This window comes from Podarcis bocagei (assembly GCF_964188305.1).
Source record: "Podarcis bocagei genome assembly, chromosome: 13".
Lineage (NCBI taxonomy): Eukaryota > Metazoa > Chordata > Lepidosauria > Squamata > Lacertidae > Podarcis > Podarcis bocagei.
Genome location: NC_138138.1, coordinates 4,274,621 through 4,290,114, shown reverse-complemented (window position 1 = coordinate 4,290,114; position 15,494 = coordinate 4,274,621). Strand labels below are relative to the sequence as shown.

Below are 15,494 nucleotides of genomic sequence, written 5' to 3'. Positions count from 1 at the left end.
ATTTAAAGACTATTTACAGAAACATTGTAAAATTAATGAATGTTAGAAGGATGTTGGATAGAAACTAAGCGGTTTCCAGCTGTAATGCTTTAAGAGATATGGGGGGGGGGGGAGAAAGGTTTCACAAATGGGTAAAGTTTAATGGTAAGGATTTGCTGAACTAACAAATCGAACTGGAATACAAAGAAGGGAGGTATGAGGAGGTCCGAGGAAATAAGTGTAAGGAAGTTATGTTATTGAAAATTAATGTGTTTTTAACTGCTTTTCTATTTTGTATGTTTATTTTTCTTTTTTTCTGTTATATTTTAAAAACTTTCAATAAATATATTTTTTTAAAAAATAAAGAGAGGTAAATGCATCAATATAGTATTACAGCTAAGTATCAAATAATAAATAAGCTTCAAGCAGAAAGCCAGTTAAAAATAGCAATGTTTTCCTCAAGAATGGCATTTGAAACAATGGAAGTACCAACAGCCTTCTTCAAATCTAATCTAGACACTCTTTTCTAGTGCTGCTGTCATTGCTCCTGGGCTCTACTGAAACTCAGAGAAAGAGGCAGGATATTAATATTAATACTAAAATAAGTATTAGCCTTTACTGGTATCTGCAATATACTGTACTAGTTTTTTAGAAATTCATGTTATCTGCTGAAAGTGAAACCGATACCATCAGATGACACAATTACCAGTACAGTGGAACTTAGTGTTACGTACCATCCTCCTTGCGAACATTGCGGGTTACGAGCTCCGCTAACCTGGAAGTAGATGCCCCTTGTTGCAAACTTTCCCCCGGGATGTGAGCGAAAGTCACGCACCAGCAGTGCAGCAGCGGAAGGCACCATTCGCTAAAGTGTGCCTCATGTGGTTTGGGGTTACAAACGGACCTCCGGAATGGATTAAGTTCGTAACCGGAGGTACCACTGTAGTAGTAGAAGGTAGGGCAAATATCTACCAAAATGAAATGACAAATGAGTGGTTATTTTGCCTTTAATGTAAAACACCTTAAATTTGCCTTGCAAGTAAGTCCACAAATGCTACTATCTTGCCTATGCTAGTTGTGACGTGCCAATAGGTATTTCCAGTTTATAAAAGCTCTTCTGCTTGGTCATTAGAAGATTCTGATTTTTGATAGGTGAGCAGAGAAGTACATATTTACAAAGCAACCTTAAAAGACATGAAGCAAGTAGTCTCAATAATGTTCACTTCAAAGTTAAACAGAGCACAGACACACACTGCTTTATTCTAAAAATAGAGACTCCAGAGTTTTAGGCTGTGAGAAAGGCACCTCCAAGCCTGGAAATTCCTCCCTTTTCATCGCAGATGGGTGGGGGCTGACTGTGGTCATTCACTGGTAATCAAAAGGCACTCTGCACTTGCTCTGGGGAATCCTCTTTCTGACTACTGTTTCACATGATCCATAGGCCTTGAAAATCAGTTCGGTGGAGGCCTTGCTAATAAACTCTGATCTCATGCTGCACAAAGCAACTATTAATAAAAGGCCACTTAATGACATTAAGCATTATTATTATTCTTTATTAAATTTATATACCACCTTTCATCCAAGGATCACAGGGTTTACAGTGTTACATGTAGCTTAGTTCAGATCACAAAGGTGACTAACTTGAGAACTTGATCACACACTTCCAACAATTTATAGAGAGGTGCTTTCTCAGCCATAAATAGTAGACTCTCAGACTGAAAACAGCAAAAATGCTAATTAAGAATAGCTGCTTCCAAGTAGCATAGTAAGATTTATTACAGAAAAGGTGTTGTCATGCAAGTGGCAGAAGCTGAAGTCATTGTCTTTTAAGCCCAGTACCCTGATCTAAGCTGCAACCCTAAAGCACACTTGTCTGGGAATAAGCCCCACTGAAACAGTGAAATTTATTTCTGAGTAAACATGCAGAGGGCTGCAGTTAACAAAACCCACCAGGGAAATTAACCTGAGCATTATGGTACCACACAATCACCATTCACCTTGGTGAGTCAAAGAAAGACATTAAGTGCTTAAGATAGTCTGTTAAATGACCAATACATATATGGTGGTGAAGCTGAGATCCCAGAGGAAATCAGCCATATCTGACACGTGTATTGTATTGATACTCGGTAATTTTTAGCTACTACTTTCCCAACATGACCTTCTCTACCCTCTTGAACTTTTTGAGCTCAGCAGATAATTCCCAGTATCGAAGGTAGAGCCACATTAGCCTTCCATTCTGACGTTTATTGGTGTTAAGCAAATTACTGCAATAGGTATCATGCCTGAAAATATCTTTTAAGCCAGTTTCCAGGTCCAGGTCCACAGCAACTGGATCAGTTGCTGCTCTAATCAGCAAATTCTTCTCCACTTCCAGTCGCCGGTGTCTTGGTAGCACAAGGCTACAGTAGATGTCCTGCCTTTCCGTAAGAGCATCTTCAAAATCTTTTAGTAAAGCAGTTGCTCTCTTTTGCCACTGCTCTTCCTTCTCCAGGCAATTCTGATACAAAGCACCGGCAGCTCCAGAGTGCTGCAGAATCTGCTTCTCTTCTTCTAATTTTGTACGTTCTTGTTCCAGAGTTCTTCTTTCTTCTACCAGTTTACGGCTCTGAGAGACAAGGGCTTCACGGTAACTTACTGTCCTGTTCCGTTCCTTTTCCAGTTCCAGTTCCAAATGAGCAACTGTGCGGCGGTTTTCTGTGATTATGTCACGATATTTAGATTCAAGTTCTCTCTGTACCAATGAGAGCTTTCTATAGGTATCTTTTCTCTCTCTTTCTATCTCTTTCTGAGACTCCCTGGACCAGATCCAACCTGCAATGCATGATTAATACCTCATGATTAATACTGAAATTCTGCAACAAAAATATCTAATAATACTTCCAACAACAGCCCCAACATTAATGAAAATACCTATCTATTAAATTATGCCTACATCTGACAAAGTCCCACTGGGGAGTACAGGGATGTTTTTAACGCATTTTCCCCTCCTTGGTTTTAATGTATCTAAGTGGCTTTGTTTGTAAGTCGCTTTGGGTTGCCTTGGGCAAGATAAAGCGACTAAGAAATTTAATAAATCATAATAAACGTGCAGGGGGTTGAGCCTATGGACGGGGTGAAAGTTTTGGCACTTGCTAGATGTAGAATATGACCCCAGTTAAAAATAAGTTGCCAACAACGCAAACAAAGAGAAAGAAAGCAAGAGACCCTTGGCTACAGTATTATTATTTTCTGAAATAGAGATGCAGACATAAATACTATGATGACATTCCAACAGCCACCCTAGGCTTCCTTATTTATTTAAAGGAACCCCCCCATTACTTCTGAAAGCACATGTTGTGTTTGAAAGTCACCTCAATTTCAAGTCTTGTTATGTGATATGAAGAGCAGCTAGTAGCGGTATTGCTGCAGCGGGAAGTTAAACAGCGTTTCTGTGAGCTCTGGCACTCGTCAGGGTGTTCCCTTGTGCCGCAAGCGGTTTAGTCCTGCTGGCCACATGACCCATAAAGCTGTCTGTAGACAAACGCCTGCTCCCTTCGCCTGAAAGTGAGATGAGTGTCGCACCCCATAACCGCCTTTGATTGGACTTAACTGTCTTGGGGTCCTTTACCTTTTTTTTTTTAAGTGGCAAAAAGCCCAAAGCCCAAACTCCCTGCTTATCTGGAATTAGTCAAAGCATTCTTTGGATTCTAGCCATTACTTTAATATATCTCTCCTGGAGCCTCACCAACCCCCCCCCCCAAAAAAAACCCACAAACAATTACAGTGGTGCCTCGCAAGACGAAATTAATTCGTTCCACGAGTTTTTTCGTCTTGTGATTTTTTCGTCTTGCGAAGCACGGTTTTAACGGGTATTAACGGTTTTAAGAAAAAGGAAACAAACTTACAAGACGTTTCCGTCTTGTGAAGCAAGCCCATAGGGAAATTCATATTGCGAAGCAACTCAAAAAACGAAAAACTCTTTCGTCTTGCGAGTTTTTCGTCTTGCGAGGCATTCGTCTTGCGAGGTACCACTGTATAGTGATTTGACTTTTTATATGCACTTTATACTTCTGGACCAGAGGAAATATTACATTAAGAACTTGAAAACTACATTTTTTAGGAGGAAAATTATTTACCCATAATAAAGACATCTAACGCCAGGTTTGCACATTTCCTATGTATGGCCATCACTCTTACTCTTTATTTTAAAAAGTAATACATATTTCTTTTCCTAAGTTTATGTTGGCTTTGGTTGACTTTATCCCACATTAGGTGAAGCCCACTGCAGTTTTTTAAAAAACATTATTTTTACAATTTATTCAATTTGTATACTGTCTTTCAACCATAGATCTCCGGATGGTTCACAGCGTAAAAATGCAAGGTTTCTAAGAACTTGCTCCATTCAATCACCCAGTCCAGTTTGTACCAATTCCTGTCAAGATAACTCATCCAACAAACTGCAAAAAGGAGAAAGTCTAATTTTATTTCAAGTGTCACTTACGGAAGGCAGCCAGCCCCAACATGGGAACCAACAAAGCATAATTCCATTTGCTTCCATGGCCTTCATCATCCCTTGCATTAGGCTGGATGTTCCAGTTAGGAGGGTCATTTAAATTATTCATGGACAGACCTTTAAAATTAGAGGAAACAAAACATTTAGGTTGTTTTAATACCTGACTGTAAAATTCATTCTCAACAGATGCATTTAAACTGACACAGTACCAATACAGCTCTCAAGGGAAGGGGTGGAATAGTTCAATGCCCACCAAGGGGTGGGGATGTGGCCATGAAGGTGAGCCAGTCTCAGATTCCCTCCTGTGCGTTGGCTCTGCCCACCTTCCTTTCTCTTTGCCCTCTTCCTTCTTTCCGCTGCATCATTTGACCCTTTACTTGCTCCTCACCTACTACTACTTTGCCCTAGTTTCCGCTTCTCCTGCTGATTTCCCTTCACATTTTCACTCATAGCCCATCCATATAGACATATTCCTTACACATTCCTGTGGGAATAATCATGGTAACAGGCATGGATAAGAGAAAGGGAATTGTTTCCTTGGTACTGATATTACGAAGGAAACACCTAACTGGCCTTGTGCTTTGACTCACTGGTGTTCCTGGGAGCAAAGGTCATTCAGAGGGCTTTCTCTCAAGTGAAAGCATACATGCTCCCCTGTCTGCATTTGGCCAGTTCAGCCTATTACTTTCACTTCCATCTCAACTATGCAAAGGTACCTCTTGTCAGGAAATGCAAAGCAGCTCACAAGAAAATGGCCAGCCCAGTAAATGTGGAACATTTCATGCAGTGGTTAGGCACTGGCTTTCCAAAATTCAATCATAGTGCGTGTACAAAAGGGATGGGGAACCTGTGGCTTTCCAGATGTTGCAGAACCACCATTTGCATCAGCCCCAGCCAGCATGGCCAGCGACCAGGGATGGGGGGAGTTATAGTTCAGCAACATCCGTAGGGCCACAGGACTCCCCATCCCAGGTTTACTAGCACTTCAGTACTTTTGAATATTCACAGCTTTTCTAAATGAAACATTAAATGAACATGAAAGACAAGGACACAAGAGAAATAAATAAATCCTTACCCTTAATTTCTCTTTAGCAGTCAAACAAATTTGATCACTCAGAAGATAAAGGGAAAAGCCTCTTGATCAAAGCCATCCTGGAACTAAAATTAAGTTAAACAGTTCATGTTTTGCAAGGAAACATAGGCATACATTTCTGAATACAGTACTAAAATTATTTTTATTTCGATGAACTTTTTAAATTGGCAACACCAGGTTGCTAGTTAAGTATAATTTTATCTTTACTTGCTAAAAGTGATAAGATCAAGGGTTCAAAAGAAAACACGAACTTTTCTCTTTTTAGGACATGGAATATCATGAGATCTGAGTTCATCCCAATGCAAGCCCTGTGCCAGTATTTATAATAATTTCAACAGCAATCTGTTTAACAGTGGGGGAGAGGATATTTCCATAATAATTGACAGAAGAGTCCCAAAGGTGTTATGAAATAAAAATTTACTGACTTTATATAACTTGACTTTATATAACTTTTCTACTGTCACAAAAACAAAGGTGAAACACAGCCAGATGGGCGGGGTAGAAATAAATAAATAATAATTTGTACCTGCACATCCCACTGTTAACAAGCTACATATCCAGAAGCTGTCTGAAAAGGCCCAAGTTTCCCTTGACTATTTATCACTTTATGCCAGTTCAAATGATAATATCCATGTGTGAATGGACATTTACAGACAAAATTTCATTTGCCCAGGTGTCACCAGAAATGCAATGCATTCAAATGAGTCAATTCACACATAGCTGCCAGGCTTCATGTGCATCTATATCGATGTTTACATGTAAGACATACATTACTTAATTTCTCTACTGTGACTAGCCACTGAATATTTGATTTAATTAAACCAAAAAGCACTTGGGTCCCTGAGATGACATCAGGCTAACGAACAATTCTACTGGCAGTGCCAGCTCTGTGGTAGCTCATTCACGCAGGCATCTCTATTACTGTTTTCATTTATTTGTTTTAGTTACTGTTTCAGCCAGCATGGTCATTGCAAAAACTATATTTATTGCTCCTAAAACAGTATCAATTAAATACTCGCAGAAGGTTACATGTAAACTACAAGGGAAGCTGTAAGTCACTATCATATTAATTCACAGATCACTTTATTTTAACCTGAAGTTATGAACTAGCCCTGTGTTTATAGGAATCAAGCGATGCACGCACATGTAGAAGAGGCCCAGTTTTTTTGACTGTATGATGTAAACCAGGTGCTCGCAGGTCACTCCTTTAAGCACTAACTACTGCTAGAGGCCACTGACATTTGGGCTATCACTCTATACGTTTCATGGCCACATTTGAGAAATATACCCAAACTCTTAGAAGCCCTCGATACAGAAACACACATACAGCACACCTATGCACTTTCATTCATTCATTTTATTTGTATGCCACTTTTCCATACACAAAAAATCATGCTCAAAAGCGGCTTAGAAGAAGAAAGAGGGGTTTGGATTTGATATCCCACTTTATCACTACCTGAAGGAGTCTCAAAGCGGCTGACATTCTCCTTTCCCTTCCTCCCCCACAACAAACACTCTGTGAGGTGAGTGGGGCTGAGAGACTTCAGAGAAGGGTGACTGGCCCAAGGTCACCCAGCAGCTGCATTGTGGAGGAGCGGGGACGCGAACCCGGTTCACCAGATTACGAGTCCACCGCTCTTAACCACTACATCACTCTGGCTCTCTTACAACAAAGAAAACAGGAACGAATTTCAAAATCAAACAGTGAAAAGTCAATATCATAATAACAAACCAACACAATAGCAAATTTAAAACACAAAAAACACAGTACATTATAAATGTAAGAAGACTATGTAAACAACACCTAGCATCCAACAGCAAGAATAACAAGCCAGCTTTACAGTTTCACCTTGGTCCTAGAAAAACCCCTCCCATGATGTTGCTCCCAGTCCATCCTAGGGGTTGGGGTAGCTGAAAACATCCCTCCTTCCAGGATGCACTTTCATACCAATGTATGGCAAAGATGGGGAACCTGTGGCTCACCAGATGTTTGAGGCCAGCCAGCGGCGTGGCCAAGATGGTGTCCAACAACACTTGGAGGAGGGTTACGGTTTCTCCGATCCTAGATAAAGGCAGTTCACTGCACGTAGAAAACTAGCCTATCAGGAAAGCCTAGGCTAGAACCCATCAATCCCTCAATGTTATTAGCTCTCTCTACTTTTAATTTTTTTTCTGCTCCAGTGGAAGAACATTTAAACCACACAAATCCTTAACCGCAGCCTCAAGTGGAACAAGCCCAGCCAACTCCACCCGCAGCCACAAATCTGTTTTCTTTCTGAAAAGCAGAACCTTTCACTTGACTTATAAAAGGGCCACTTAATGTTTGAGACGTAAGAGAGTGGGGGAAGGACGGGGGAAAGACACGGGTTTGTTGCTATCCCACGTGCCTTGAGGGCATCCGGCGAAGCCTTTAGTTCAACCAGGTCCCAGGCAAGGGAGAAAATCCGGGCCCCAAGTACCTCGTGGGTCGAGTTCGATTCCGCCTTTCCGCTTGTCACCTGTCAATCTTTCTCTTGGTCCTGGTAGTGGAAACAGACACGTAAATGCTATTGTAAAAAGGACTGTTTTATTCTGCTTTTGGTGCCGTGATCCGCCCTGATAGCTTAAGAGGAAGGGCGGGCAATAAATATAAATTTACTATGCAAAAATACCTAATTGTTATTATCAAACGTGGGCATTCTTAAGCGCCCTCCCACCTCCCGGGGAAAGAGGGAGGAAACCAGAAACAAGAAACTTGCCCCTCAACCTCCGAGCAGGTGCGACCACCCAAGGTTTCTCTGCGCCTGCGCAAGGTGCCCTTTCAAGCCCCGCCCCACTCTTGGAACGAACCATCCCTGTGAGGACAAGGGGGAGGATGATGATAATGATTATTTCCCCCCTCGGAAACTCTTTCGAGTACAAAAGAGCACTAGGCAGACATACTTTTCCTCTTTGGGGGAACCGAGAAAGGCATTTCGCGTCTCTCTTCCTTTAGACAGTGAGGTGCCTTTGAAAGCTCCCGCTTGTCCCCCCTTCTCCGGTTGGTTGGTTCTTCCCGCCCGCCCTCGACAACTGTTCGGTCAGGGCGACCTTCCCCCGTTTCTCGTGCGCAGGCGCAGTGAGCCCGCTCTCTGCCCGGCCTAGTTTCTGAGGGCCGGTGCGAAATGGCGGCGGCAGTGGCGGCTTCGCAGGCGTTGCGGCGCTTGAGGCAGCTCCGCGCGGTAAGTGCGCGGCGGGAGCCGGGGGAGGAGGAGGAGGAGAGTCCTGTGCGGGGCGGCTCTCCCGTAAGGCTCAGCCGTCCGGACACGACGAGAGAGAGGGGGGCGGCGCCGCTGCCTCGCCAGCTCCGCACCGCCGCCCTTCCCCCGTTCCCCCAATAACCCCGGTGCGCTCTGCAGGCCCCGCCCCTGGCCCCGATCCTCCCAACAACCCCGCCAGGTTGGCAAGCCTGAGGGGGAGGCGGGTGGCCGGCCTTCAAGGTCACCCGCGGAGCGGCGGATTCTCTCTTAGACGCATAGATCCATCCTGTTCCTCACATGTGTAATCCATATAGACACATCTGTATTATGCTAAAGCACAATAATAGAATCGTAGAGTTGGAAGGGACCCTGAGGGTCATCTAGTCCAACCCCCTGCAACGCAGGAATATGCAGCTGCGCCATAAGGGAACCTGCAACCTTGGCATTATCAGCACCACACTGTAACCAGCAGAGCGATCCACTTGGGTCACATGTCATAGCAAGTTACGAAACATTTATGCGTCCTCATAAATAATGTGAATGGCATACTTTGAGAGACCTTTACAAATAAATCTTAAGCATAACCCCTCCCCCCAACAGCCAGTAAAGATGAAGAGGTCGTTTCAACTCCGAAAAGGCAGCTCAGGTTCCTTCATTATAGTCGCAGCCTTCTAAGATGATGCCACGCTTCTAAGATCATGTCGTAATCTTCCAATCGTAGGATAAGAACAATTAGGGAACATTGTAAGGATCAGTGTGGATCTCCATGTGCTGCCTCTCAACTAGTTTTGGCACATGTACAAATGATTACAGGTGCACCAGTTCTTTCGGGGTGAATTAGATGGTGTCCCTTGAATTTCTGTTGTATGTAACAGGTCTTGGCACCCAGTTCTCTTGATGCTGAAGCATTTATAAGAATAGCCCTGCTGGTTCAGACCAATGGCCCATCTGGTCTGGCGTTCTCTTCTCACAGTGGCCAACTAGATGCCTCTGGGAAGAACGTGAGCGCAAGCGCAATCTTCTCCCACCCGCCCCGCAGTTTCCAGAAACTTGTTTTCGGAAGTATTGCTGCCCCCCAACTGTGGAGGTAGAGCATAGCCATTGGCAGCCCTCTCCTTCTCCATCAATGTGTCTAATCCTCTCTTAAAGTCATCGAAGTTGGTGGCTGCCACTGTCTCCTCGAGAGCAAGTTCCATAGTTTGACTAAATCTCCAAACATTCTGTTTCATTGGATGTCTACAAGTTCTAGTATTATGAGAGATGGAACTTTTCTCTACTTTATCCATGCCATGTATAATTTTATAAACTTCCATCGTATCACCTCTTACTCACCTTATCTCTAAACTAAAAAGTCCCCAATGCTGCAACTTTTCTTCATAAGGCACTTGCTCCCTCCCGCTTAATCATTGGGGTGGCCCTCTTCTGAACCTTTTCCAACTCTACAATATCATTTTTTTAGGTGAAGCGACCAGAATTGTACACAGTATTCCACGTTCAGTTGCATCATAGATTTCAGCATTATGATGCCAGCAGTTTTCTTTACAGTTCCTTTCCTAATGATCCCTGGTATGGAATTTGCCTTTTTCCACGACTGCTGCAAACTGTAGCTTGCTGTTTGTATTACAGTCTAGCCAGGCAAAAGCACTCGAAGGTAGTATGTGGAGCAGGGCCAGTGAGAAGTGCAGCTTGGAGAGAGCAGAAGTGTCTTGACAGAGTCCAGAGGGTTGGCTATAGATGCCTAGGGAGTCACATTTGGTCCCTGGGCCTGTGGTTCCTCCACCACAGTTGTAGGGGAACACCAAGCCAGTCTGGCACTTCTGCTTGAGATCTTGGTTCATTAACTGAGGGACCAATTCAAGCAGCAGCCCAGTATGTGCATTACACTAAACCATTCTTATTTTTAAAGTATGGTTTAGCGAGAAAATGCACTGTGCTGGTGAATGCTGCTCAAAAGTAATTTAAACCATCGTTTGAATTTTATTTAAATTATGGTTTACAGTAATGCAAATCAGGTCACTGATAAACAATGAGGTGAGGAATAGTGTCCCATGTGAGGGGCAGTTCTGCCAAGCCCCACCTCCTTTGGCGCATCATCCTTATTCTTTGATCAGCCCTCCACTAGTTTGAGGGCAAAGGTTTGCATTGGGAAGCCTCCTCAACTCAGACCACTTGAGCAACTAAAACCCTTGATTTTGCAGGATTTTAGATTGTGAAGGGAGCCTCCATGAAGTGAGGACTCTCCCTGTTTCAGACATTTGCCCTGTAGCTTAAAGTGTTTCTGAGGGGCAGGGCAGTGCTTACAAGTGCTGTCGAAGTCAAATAGGGCTTATGAGAAGGTGTATTAAGAAGGCTTTCCAAACTGGTCCCCTATCAAAACTGCACTTAACATTTCATTTGTGTCATATCCACACATTGCCCAAAATGCTCCTTATAAAGTAGGTATGTGGGGCAGTTCACCCAAACTACCTTGAGAACTGAAAGGTTATCTTTCGGTGGCCAATATGAAAGAGTTTGAAGTCCAACTACTGAGCTTCTACTTGAAGTTTGAGAAGTTGTCATCTAAATTGTTTCCTCTAATGTGTTTCCTGATACCAATGGAAGCATTACAAAAGTTGGAAGGTGGGTTATTGTTTTGTTGTTTTTGATTCTTGTATTTTGGTCTTGTATTTTATTCTGTGACCCACCCTGAGATCTTGTGATGAAGGGCGGTATATAAATGAACTAATTAACTATTTGAGGCCATGAATTACTAACATAGGCATTTGCAAATGCTTGAAGAAACAAAAGGGGGTGGGTGGAATAACTTATGGTCTCTTTGCAAAGCCATTTCTAACCTGTGTTTTACCATTTAAATGAATACTCATTCTTAGCTGAAAGTTAGATTCAAGGTTGATGCCTAGGGCTTTCTCTTTGACTGAGGGAGGCTTTAATTATTCTTATTCCACAACCAGTTACATGTTTAGAAAATTCTGTGGTTACTGTAAAGCAAGCTGAAAAGCTTGTTTGCAGTTGAAATACTGCCACTTTGTTTTGCTTAATAGCTGTAGACTGTTCTTTGTGAATGCTGAAACCTCTCCCACCCTCAGCTGCCATTACAGGGCTACTACCTAAGGGGCATTTTGCCCTGAGCAGAGAGAAATCTAGAACTTCATTAACTATGAACCCCAAAACTTGAGATTCCCTGCAAACCCTTTGTAGGGGTTTGCAGTCATTTTGTAGGGTTTTGTAATAATAATAATAATAATAATAATAATAATAATAATAATAATAATAATAATATTTTTTATTTATACCCCGCCCTCCCCAGCCAAGGCAGGGCTCAGGGTGGCTTACAAGCAATAATAAAAACAAGTTGAATGATTACAACTTAAAAACAACATTAAAATACAACATTAAAATAATGAAACATTAAAATATTAAAATGTAGCATCGTCGACAGGCGGAGAAGGAAAAGAAAAAAGAAAGAGAGGGAGGGAATCAAATTGGCTCCAAGCCAAGGGCCAGGCGGAACAAATCCGTTTTACAGGCCCTGCGGAAAGAAATCAGATCCCGCAGGGTCCTGGTCTCATGAGGCAGAGCGTCCCACCAGGCTGGAGCCAGTGTTGAAAAGGCCCTGGCTCTGGTTGAAGCCAATCTAACTTCCTTAGGGCCCGGGACCACTAGGGTGTTGCTATTTATGGACCTTGAGGCTCTCCGTGGGGCATACCGGGAGAGGAGGTCCCGTAGGTACAAGGGTCCTAGGCCGTGGAGGGCTTTAAAGGTCAAAAGCAGCACCTTAAATCTGACCCTGTACTCCACCGGGAGCCACTGCAGCTGGAAAAGCACTGGGTGAATCTGCTCCCATGGCAGAGACCCCGTGAGGAGCCTCGCTGCAGCATTCTGCACCCGCTGGAGTTTCTGGGACAGCTTCAAGGGCAGCCCCGCCTAGAGAGAATTACAGTAGTCAAGCCTGGAGGTGACCATCGCATGGATCACTGTGGCCAAATCGGGGTGGGAAAGGTATTGTAGCACGAACCCCACATTTTAGTGCCCCCAAACCTAGTAATTGATACTCACACCAGGGGTCATAGGTTTTCCCTGATACCAAACATTGTCCCATTCACTCCACAGCAGTGCCAAAGTTTTCTAGCCATTTTGTAGGGTTTTGTTTGGTAGGTCTGCCCCACCCCAACTGAGGAATTGCTACTTAAACTGGGTATAGCTTCATTAACTTCTGAGTAAGATAGTAACCCACTTTTGGAGATCGGCAAAATGTGGGGGTTAACTACAAGAAGGCTGCAAAACAATTGCAAAACTTTGGCGTTGCTTTGGAGTAAATCAGACAGTGTTGGATTTTGAGTTTTGTTAAGCAGGAACCCTGGTTTGAAGCATCAGTTACTGTGCTTTTTGTGTGGTATTGCCAAATATGGGCTTTTCACTGCAGAACCCCTACAAAACAACTACAGAACTTTGGCGCCAGTTTGGAGTGGATGGGACAATGTTGGGGTTTGGGGGGATACCTAGGATACCAGTTTGAATGCCAGTTACTCTACAAAATGCAGGGTTCAAGCTACCAAATGCTACAAAAAGGCTATGAAACATGGCACCAGTTCAGAGTGACTAGGACAATGTTGGATTTCTGAGTGTTACCTACCAACCCCAGTTTGATGTAGCAATTACTCAGTTTGGTGGCCCTACAAAATGACTACAAAATCCTAAAAAAGGTTTGGAGAGGATCCCAGATTTTGGGGTTCGTAGTTAATGAAGCTGAAATCTGGTTCTCAGAAAGATCACCCATGGTAACTTGTCTTAGCTGTTTATTATTCAGTCTTACTTGATGCTTATTTTTCTAATATTTCTATGTCAACCAGTTGAGGTTTTCACAAGGGTTTTCCTTCCCTTCAAAGAGAACATATATACATAGATATATGCATAGAATCAGAGAGTCTTTCCATCCAGTCATAATTCTTCTACTAAGTCTGGTGCTTAGATTCCTCTTATTTTTGAGATCTCTGTTCTAACCTCTGAAGAATGGCAACTTAAATTAATCAGACTTGTCTGTGAATAATGAATTTAAAAGGTAAAGTCACATTTGAAGAAGGAACACATTTAAGCTTATCCTTGAGCTCTTTTACATTAATTCTTGCCAATGTTTGATTTTTGAAAAAGATGGCAATTCAGAAATGCATTAAAGTGCTTGGAACAGCTTAATTGCTGGTTAATGATTTGCTTTTCTGTACTGTTATACATTCCTGTGAATTACTTTAAGCAATAAAACAAAGTAAAGTTATGCTAACTTTATCTGAGCAAATACGACGATGTGGTAAAACATAACAGCAGACTTGATCTATGAATTGAGACTATGCAAAAAGCAACCCCAGTTGTTACAGTGTGGCCACATTTACATTTTGGAAACCAGTTCGTTAAGGATGTTGAGATTTGTTGGAAGGTCCCTATTTGTCTTCCAGAGCTACGATTACCAGAGTGATTTAACAATCAATCCTGTTTCCAGGGGACCACGACTGTTTAAAATGTAATTACAGTATAGTGATTAAAAGTGGTGGTGTGAATGTAGCCTATATTTTGTTCAGCAGTTTCAGGTATTTGCATGGGATGATGGGAGTTGTAGTCCAAAAACACGGAGGGCATGGCATTGGCTGTCCCTGGCTTTAGGAAATGCCCAGTAATAGATATGGTATTTTCTGGCTAGACTTAGCAACCATAATATACAAGTTCGCTGGGCAATCTGGATGCTGTTCATTGAAAAAAGAAGAAGATTGAAATAAATTCATGACAGTCACTTCTATGTATAGGCTATCTCCCTTTTCAATATTTTCTTGACAATTGTGTGGAAACTATACCTGGTGAGTTTCTGTGTGTCAGGGGGGAAATGCCACAAAAAGGTGAGAAATCCCACTTGTAACCTGGAATAGCATGCATTTACTTCATATTAAACATTTTACAGTATATAATTTAGAATGCTTAGGATAAGGTGTACTTCATGTAGATAACTTTATCACATAAGTTATAACACTTCTTTGTTTTGCTTCAGCAGGGGCCAGCAGCTTGCCAGGCACTCTCTCGCAACTTTCACTTCACTGTTTATGGAAAGAAAAGTGCGTCTGCCAAAGTATCTGATTCAGTAAGTTCTTACTTGTCTGGCATCTTGGACATATTCTAATAGCAGCCTTCCCCAACCACTGGTTGTGCTGGCTGTGTTGATGGAAGTTGTCCTCCATAAGATCTTGAGGGCGCCAGGTTGTGGAAGTCTTTATGAAGGCCAGCGTTAGACATTAGCCTTGCGCCAGGTGCGCTTTGCCACTGGCGCGGGTCCAGTTGCTACCATGTGGAGATCTCTGGATGCCAGGTTGGCAACTGACATCTCCATCTGGCTGGCCCTTCCAGCTTTCTTAAACAGGTAAGCAGAAGAGCTTATTTATTACATTTATATCCCAGTTTTTTCTCCCAGGGGTACATGGTTCACTCCTCAGTTAATCCCTACAACAACCCTGTGGTAGGTTTAGAGGCTGTGACTGGCCCAAGCTTCATGACTGAGTGGGGATTTGTACCCTGGTCTAGGGCTTAATCCAGCATACTAACCACTACATCATTCTGGCTTCCTAGAGTACTTCTGCTATGGGGCAGCTATATAAATTTAAGTAGGTGAATAACTACAAGGAAAGCAAAATGTCACTTAGAGAAGGATATGAAATATTTCCTTCGAATCTTGAAT

General features: G+C 42.6%; 2 protein-coding genes across 5 annotated transcripts in view; one reads left to right on the top strand and one right to left on the bottom strand.

Moving 5' to 3' along the window:
- Positions 1-1,516: 1,516 nt before the first annotated feature.
- On the bottom strand, positions 1,517-8,371 carry CCDC127 (coiled-coil domain containing 127). Of its 3 annotated transcripts, none has more exons than XM_081167286.1 (4): positions 8,024-8,371; positions 5,547-5,629; positions 4,460-4,588; positions 1,517-2,790 (listed from the first exon to the last, which is right to left on the bottom strand). In XM_081167286.1, exons 3-4 carry the CDS (start codon positions 4,578-4,580, stop codon positions 2,120-2,122), a joined length of 792 nt encoding a protein of 263 aa, XP_081023412.1. In that variant the 5' UTR covers positions 4,581-4,588; positions 5,547-5,629; positions 8,024-8,371; the 3' UTR covers positions 1,517-2,119. The 3 variants fall into 3 exon arrangements, with proteins under 3 accessions (XP_081023412.1, XP_081023413.1, XP_081023414.1); XM_081167287.1 differs by having other exon boundaries at positions 8,216-8,371; XM_081167288.1 differs by lacking the exon at positions 8,024-8,371 and adding an exon at positions 7,414-7,448.
- Positions 8,372-8,615: 244 nt separating this feature from the next.
- SDHA (succinate dehydrogenase complex flavoprotein subunit A) overlaps positions 8,616-15,494 on the top strand; it is a 23,252-nt gene continuing 16,373 nt past the window's right edge. The window contains exons 1-2 of one of the 2 annotated variants that reach the window (XM_081167279.1): positions 8,616-8,764; positions 14,814-14,903. In XM_081167279.1, the coding sequence (XP_081023405.1) occupies positions 8,708-8,764; positions 14,814-14,903 (147 nt within the window). In that variant the 5' untranslated portion in view covers positions 8,616-8,707. The remainder of the gene's footprint in view (positions 8,765-14,813; positions 14,904-15,494) is intronic. The other variant, XM_081167280.1, reaches the window with a different exon arrangement.